Source organism: Tachysurus vachellii, chromosome 17, assembly GCF_030014155.1.
Source record: "Tachysurus vachellii isolate PV-2020 chromosome 17, HZAU_Pvac_v1, whole genome shotgun sequence".
Lineage (NCBI taxonomy): Eukaryota > Metazoa > Chordata > Actinopteri > Siluriformes > Bagridae > Tachysurus > Tachysurus vachellii.
In genome coordinates, this window is record NC_083476.1 from 1,845,001 (window position 1) to 1,852,500 (window position 7,500).

At 41.9% G+C, this 7,500-nt stretch overlaps 2 protein-coding genes across 2 annotated transcripts in view; one reads left to right on the top strand and one right to left on the bottom strand.

Annotated features, from left to right (window-relative positions):
- bxdc2 (brix domain containing 2) overlaps positions 1-5,061 on the bottom strand; it is a 5,225-nt gene extending 164 nt beyond the window's left edge. The window contains exons 1-10 of the mRNA XM_060890618.1: positions 4,852-5,061; positions 4,529-4,640; positions 2,710-2,753; positions 2,538-2,608; positions 2,296-2,345; positions 1,853-1,926; positions 1,145-1,195; positions 964-1,065; positions 584-712; positions 1-308 (exon numbers count right to left, since the gene is read on the bottom strand). The exon at positions 1-308 is cut by the window's left edge and continues 164 nt beyond it. Of these exons, the coding sequence (XP_060746601.1) occupies positions 54-308; positions 584-712; positions 964-1,065; positions 1,145-1,195; positions 1,853-1,926; positions 2,296-2,345; positions 2,538-2,608; positions 2,710-2,753; positions 4,529-4,640; positions 4,852-5,001 (1,038 nt within the window). The 5' untranslated portion in view covers positions 5,002-5,061 and the 3' untranslated portion in view covers positions 1-53. The remainder of the gene's footprint in view (positions 309-583; positions 713-963; positions 1,066-1,144; positions 1,196-1,852; positions 1,927-2,295; positions 2,346-2,537; positions 2,609-2,709; positions 2,754-4,528; positions 4,641-4,851) is intronic.
- A 386-nt stretch (positions 5,062-5,447) lies between these two features.
- Positions 5,448-7,500, top strand: part of fech (ferrochelatase) — a 14,356-nt gene continuing 12,303 nt past the window's right edge. Inside the window, exons 1-2 of the mRNA XM_060891185.1 lie at positions 5,448-5,594; positions 7,003-7,123. Of these exons, the coding sequence (XP_060747168.1) occupies positions 5,558-5,594; positions 7,003-7,123 (158 nt within the window). The 5' untranslated portion in view covers positions 5,448-5,557. The remainder of the gene's footprint in view (positions 5,595-7,002; positions 7,124-7,500) is intronic.

Below are 7,500 nucleotides of genomic sequence, written 5' to 3' on the forward strand. Positions count from 1 at the left end.
GGACAAATAAGAAGACGTGGGAAAAGGTGAGACGTTGCAAAACCTCTGTCTCTTCATCTGAGGCCTTTACGTTTCATCAGTTTCTTCTTCTTCAGCTCCGTCAGCTTCTTCTTCTTCTTCGGTTTCGGTTCCGGGGCTTCGAGCTGCACTTTCCTCTGTTTCTTCTCGGCCGGTGTGACAAACACGTCGTCCGTCACGTCGGTCGTCACCGGTTCCTTGGCCTCGCTCCTTTTCTCCAGATGGATCTGCTTCACCATCTGCCTCTCTTTCTGTTTAGCCGACATGCTGAGGCGCAGCAGGCGTCGATACTGTGGCGAAAAAAAAATCGACAATAGAAGAATTTTGGATGGAATTGGATTGTACTCCGAAACGAGCTTAAACAGTTACGTACAAAAAAAACAAAAGAGAACGAAACGAACGGTGCGTTTATTCCCCCGTGTTAGAGGGGGTGATTACTTATGGGAACGTCCGTCATGTGCCGGGTTTTGCTCTGTGCTTATACTATTAAACAATCTCCATCAAAAATATTGGCACCCTTGTTGCCTCCCCTACAGTTAACATTCAGCTGCCACGAGTCACTTACCGTGTTGGGTGACTGGAAATGTGGGTTTTCGTAAAGTGTCGGACCGCCGAAGCTTCCCTGGAAAATTTTAATCAGATTGAGGACGAAGCGAGGGCCGATTTCTACAAGTGACGCATCCTCTTCAATAATCTGCAAAAATCACAAGACGAAAGAAGTTTAAGAATGAAAAAGCAGTAATGCTGCGTGCGCACACACACACACACACACACACACACACACACAGACACACACCTTTCCAGTCCCACAACACTAACGGTACAAAAACTAAATCCTCTCTAAAGACAATTATTATTATTATTATTTTTTTTTTTTACACAATTTCCACGTGTGTAGAATTGATCAAACGTTTCGTGCTCTGACGGCGGTGACGTTCTGTTCACCTGGTAATTCCTGAACCAGACTCTGTTGTCTGTGATGGTGAAGGTGATGACGTGATCCACGAAGGGCTGACTGCGGGGATGATACTGCGGCGTAGAGAAGGTCTGGAGCGAAGACAACGCGTGTTATTCGATCTGCACGTTTCTAAGAGTTGGGTTAAAAGCAGATGAAGTGTAAACGTACCTGAATGAACAGCTCCTTCAGCAGGGCGTAGTGAGGCTCCTTATCGAATTTCTGCAGAGGGGAAAAACAGACGCGTGAGGAGAAGTAGGTTCGGAGGCGACAGTGAGAGAGAGAGAAAGAGAGAGAGAGAGAGAGAGAGAGAGAGAGAGAGAGAGAGAGAGAGAGAGAGAGAGAGAGAGAGAGAGAGAGAAAGAGAGAGAGGGACAGAGGGAGAGAGAGAGAGAGAGAGAGAGAGAGAGAGAGTGAGAGAGGGAGGGAGAGAGACAGACAGAGGGAGGGAGAGAGACAGACAGAGGGAGGGAGAGAGACAGACAGAGGGAGAGAGAGAGACAGACAGAGGGAGGGAGAGAGAGGGACAGAAGGAAGAGAGAGAGAGGGAGGGAGAGAGACAGACGGAGGGAGGGAGACAGACAGAGAGAGAGATAGACAGAGAGAGAGAGAGAGAGAGGGAGGGGGAGAGAGAGGGACAGAAGGAGAGAGACAGAGAGTAGGAGAGAGAGACAGACAGACAGAGAGAGAGACAAAGAGAGAGAGACAGAGAGAGGGAGCATGAGAGAGACAGAGAGAGAGAGAGAGAGAGAGAGAGAGGGAGGGAGTGAGAGAGAGAGAGAAAGAGAGAGTGTGAGTGAGTGAGAGAGAGAGAGAGAGAGACAGAGTGAGAAAGAGAGAATAAAGAAAGGATTAAAGAATGTGTGTCTTCTTCCTTACAGGATCGAATGAGAGCAGCGGTCTGGATCCTTTCAGGCAGTTTCCTGTCATCTTCAGCTCGGCGAGTGTGTGCACTGGAAAGGAAGACGGAAGTAATAAAATAATAAATTATTACATAATACAAGACAAATTCCTCAAAGGCTTTTAATGTATTTTATAACAAAAGAAAAAACAATTTCAGAATTAATATTCAATTTCTATTTATTTATTTATTTATTACTCCAGTTTGTTCTTTTTCATTTCCAGCCACTAGCTAAAGCACAAGCTTGCAAACATCGACCGCCTCTGTGACTGACAGGTGAGAGAGTGAATAAGCCCCGCCCACCCAATCAGCACAGGGTTTTATTTTGTTTTCAGATTAGATATTATATCGTCTTAAAATATTGCACTTGCTTGTGTGGAAAAAAGCTGAACCATCTTTAACCCCATCAGTGTAAACTTACGATTCTGAACCAGGAACTTGGCTGAAGGTCCATGAGGAACATTTGAGATCCTATGAAGGAGATTTAAAAAAGAAAAAAAAATGAAAGGCACAAAAGTCCATTTAAAGTCTTTTAAATAAAAAAAGATGTAAAACCAGATCACAGTAAAAAATCATCAGGGTTCAGCTTCCACATATGAACACAAAAACTCGAGTCTTCATCACAAACCTCCCAGAGTGCAAGACTCCGGACTCGACACTCACCACATGTAGAGATCTTTTTTCTTCTTCGCTTCAAAGAAAATGCACTTGTTGCAGTTTTTGATTTCGCAAACCTGTAGTGTGGAGAGAGAGAGAGAGAGAGAAAGAACAAGGTATAAAGAGCAGAACAACGTGTAGAGAAGCCTGGAGGAGGAGATAGAGGAGAGAATCGTACCTCGTTCACGACAAACAGCTTGTCTTTTCTGTCCATTTTTGTGTCTGGAGGAGAAAAAGAAAAGAAAGACGAGTTTATTTGTGTGTGTGTATGTGTGTATATATGTGTGTGTGATGATGATGACGATAACATCTGTGTCGTGTGTCTGTGTGATGATGATGACGATAACATCTGTGTCGTGTGTCTGTGTGATGATGACGATAACATCGGTGTCGTGTGTCTGTGTGATGATGACGATAACATCGGTGTCGTGTGTCTGTGTGATGATGATGAAGATAACATCTGTCTCATGTGTCTGTGTGATGATGATGACGATAACATCTGTCTCATGTGTGTGTGATGATGATGACGATAACATCTGTGTCGTGTGTCTGTGTAACGACGATAACATCTGTGTCGTGTGTCTGTGTGATGATGACGATAACATCTGTGTCGTGTGTGTGTGTGATGATGACGATAACATCTGTGTCGTGTGTCTGTGTGATGATGATGACGATAACATCTGTCTCATGTGTCTGTGTGATGATGATGACGATAACATCTGTCTCATGTGTGTGTGATGATGATGATGACGATAACATCTGTGTCGTGTGTCTGTGTGATGATGACGATAACATCTGTGTCGTGTGTCTGTGTGATGATGATGACGATAACATCTGTGTCGTGTGTCTGTGTGATGATGACGATAACATCTGTGTCGTGTGTCTGTGTGACGACGATAACATCTGTGTCGTGTGTCTGTGTGACGACGATAACATCTGTGTCGTGTGTCTGTGTGACGACGATAACATCTGTCTCGTGTGTCTGTGTGACGACGATAACATCTGTCTCGTGTGTCTGTGTGACGACGATAACATCTGTCTCGTGTGTCTGTGTGACGACGATAACATCTGTGTCGTGTGTCTGTGTGACGACGATAACATCTGTGTCGTGTGTCTGTGTGATGACGACGATAACATCTGTCCCGTGTGTCTGTGTGACGACGATAACATCTGTGTCGTGTGTCTGTGTGACAACGATAACATCTGTGTCGTGTGTCTGTGTGATGATGATGACGATAACATCTGTGTCGTGTGTCTGTGTGATGATGACGATAACATCTGTGTCGTGTGTCTGTGTGATGATGATGACGATAACATCTGTCTCGTGTGTCTGTGTGACGACGATAACATCTGTGTCGTGTGTCTGTGTGATGATGATGACGATAACATCTGTCTCGTGTGTCTGTGTGACGACGATAACATCTGTGTCGTGTGTCTGTGTGACGACGATAACATCTGTGTCGTGTGTCTGTGTGACGACGATAACATCTGTCTCGTGTGTCTGTGTGACGACGATAACATCTGTCTCGTGTGTCTGTGTGACGACGATAACATCTGTCTCGTGTGTCTGTGTGATGATGACGATAACATCTGTGTCGTGTGTCTGTGTGACGACGATAACATCTGTCTCGTGTGTCTGTGTGACGATGATAACATCTGTCTCGTGTGTCTGTGTGACGACGATAACATCTGTGTCGTGTGTCTGTGTGACGACGATAACATCTGTGTCGTGTGTCTGTGTGACGACAATAACATCGGTCTCGTGTGTCTGTGTGATGATGATGACGATAACATCTGTGTCGTGTGTCTGTGTGATGATGACGACGATAACATCTGTGTCGTGTGTCTGTGTGATGATGACGACGATAACATCTGTGTCGTGTGTCTGTGTGATGATGATGACGATAACATCTGTCTTGTGTGTCTGTGTGACGACGATAACATCTGTCTCATGTGTCTGTGTGATAAACAGCACAAACACAGAAGACGACAGTCACCTGCTTTGGAGTGAGGCATCATGGTCCTGAGATCCTGCATCAGATGCCGTGTTCTGAAGTTGATGCCTCTGGAGGAAAAAACTAAAACCCGTTCCTTGTTCTTCCACTTGCCCTGAAGGGAACAAACACATTTGATGTTGATGTTTGTAAGAGTTTTTACTTTATGAGACTAAATGCCGAAGGTTTGCGAATAAACATCACAAAATGAAAAGGACGCATTTCTACTATAAACGTCACTTTATTCCATTGTTTACTTTATTTGTAATTCTGTATATTATTATTACAGAAAACACTGAAGTCAGGAAACAGATCTAAACTCTCACCAGAGAAACCGGAGGCGGAACCGTGATCTCTTTACTCGTCTCTTGTTCCGTCGCAGCGTCGTTTTTATCACTTTCTCCATTTTCTACAAATTTAACTTTCTTTTTCGGGGTAGTTTCTGCACCTCCACGTTTTCTCTTGGCCGGCGCCATCTTGACTCCACGCACCACGTGACTTCGCTTGCAGCGGAAACCGGAAGTACAGACACCAAACAGCTCGAGCGCCCCCCCCCCCCAGCTGACAGGACACAAATATAATAAACAAAATATAATACACTTAAATTTAACACGGAAATGTAATGTACATCTTTATTTACGCTCTACTCAGGTACTATTTATGCCCTACTGATATTATGCTCACAAATCCAGACGTTACGTAAACGTTGTAAACACGTCACGTTTCCTTCAGTGTCACTGACATAAATTTATTTTATGACATAATTTATTTATATGACATAATATATATATATACAAATAGTATATAGCTTTATAAAAACATTTATTCGTACAATTATAATAAATTTATTCGGATTTTATTATGCTATCATTCAGTAAACGTTTAAATGTGACTTTTATTTTGAAATGCCGTCACACCAGGAAGTACCCCATGACGGTTATGTAGTGGTTTGCACTGCAGTAATGAGCACCATATAAACACTATTATTTCACCAGCATCAGTACACAAGACGTTCAAGTGTCCTGAGCTGTTATGGCGCTTTGGGGAGCTTTGTGTCGGTGTGTTTTGGGTAAGTTATCATATAAAATATTACTGACATGACATTTGTGTGTTGTGTAAAGTTCCATAAACGCCTGATGGGAGTTTATAGAAATAAACTATAGAAATAAACTATAGATATAAACTATAGATATAAACTATAGATATAAACTATAGATATAAACTATAGAAATAAACCCTAGTTTATAGAAATAAACCCTAACCTTAAACCCTAGTTTACTACATAAACTATATGTAGTATATATGTAGTATACATAGAAATAAACTGTAGAAATAAACTAATACAATGTGATAAATCTCTATTCACTGTTATAAATATGTAATTAACGTTTTGCAAAAAAACAATGTTAATAATAATAACAATCATAATAATAATGTTGATAATCATAATAATAATAAAAATAATTATTATAAAAAATATTAAAAATAATAATAACAATAATCATAATACGAATACTACTACTAATAAAACGACGATCCTAATAATAGTAATAATAACGTTTATTAATATTAATAATAAGAATTGAGGTGGGCACGGTGGCTTAGTGGTTAGCACGTTCGCCTCACACCTCCAGGGTTGGGGGTTCGATTCCCACCTCCGCCTTGTGTGTGTGGAGTTTGCATGTTCTCCCCGTGCCTCGGGGGTTTCCTCCGGGTACTCCGGTTTCCTCCCCCGGTCCAAAGACATGCATGGTAGGTTGATTGGCATCTCTGGAAAATTGTCTGTCGTGTGTGATTGTGTGAGTGAATGAGAGTGTGTGTGTGTGTGTGCCCTGTGATGGGTTGGCACTCCGTCCAGGGTGTATCCTGCCTTGATGCCCAATGACACCTGAGATAGGCACAGGCTCCCCGTGACCCGAGGTAGTTCGGATAAGCGGTAGAAGATGAATGAATGAATGAATGAATGAGCGTCTTTTTTTTTTATTGAAACGTCTTTTTTTTTATTAATTCAGAATGATGCACGTTGTTAATGAACTTGTGTTATGTAATATTTTTATGCAAACATTTTTTTACATCGTAGCATTGAATCACATTTTACTGCACGAAAGACAGAATAAAAGTTTCTTAATGATTTATACATTATACAATGATTTATACATTATTTATTTAACCAGTATTTATTTGTCCAGGACACTGGACTCATTTATTATTTAAATGAGCTGTATATATTTATTATATGTATCTATTGTTTTAATTAGATTTTAATCCTTCACATTTTTTTCAAATCTTACTGCATTTATTTCTACACAAAGAGAAACTTCTTAGTAAAGATTAGAAAACCAAGATTCAGGTTTTGTAAGCTTGTTACACAACACATGCACACGGTGTTACTGCAAACATACTGAGGAGAAAAAGTTAACATTGCATAGATGTAGGCTTGGTTTATGAATGTGTGTGTGTGTGTGTTTCTCTCTTAGTCTCTAGGAGCAGCAGCAGTCATGTCGGTTTGTGTGTCTCTGCTGCATCTCTCAGAAATCAGTCTACTGCGAGTGCCGCTGCTTTGGCCACTGCATCCAGTCCAAAAGCACAGGAAAAGAGGTACAAATAAATTAAACAGAAGTGTGTATATAGAACCCCCTCCACACACACAAACACACACAACACACTCACACAACACACAAACACACACCACACACACACACACCACACATACACACACCACACATACACACACCACACACACACACACCACACCTACACACAACACACACACACACACCACACACACCACACACACCACACACACACACACACACACACACACACACACACACACACCTGTGATGATTTGAGGGTTTGTGTTTCTCTGGTGTTTAGCTCCTTAGAAGGTCTGAGTAAGAACAGGTTCAAATGGAGCTCTTTGTCTGTGTGTGTGTGCGTGTGTGTGTGTGTGTGTGTGTGCATGTGTGAGCATG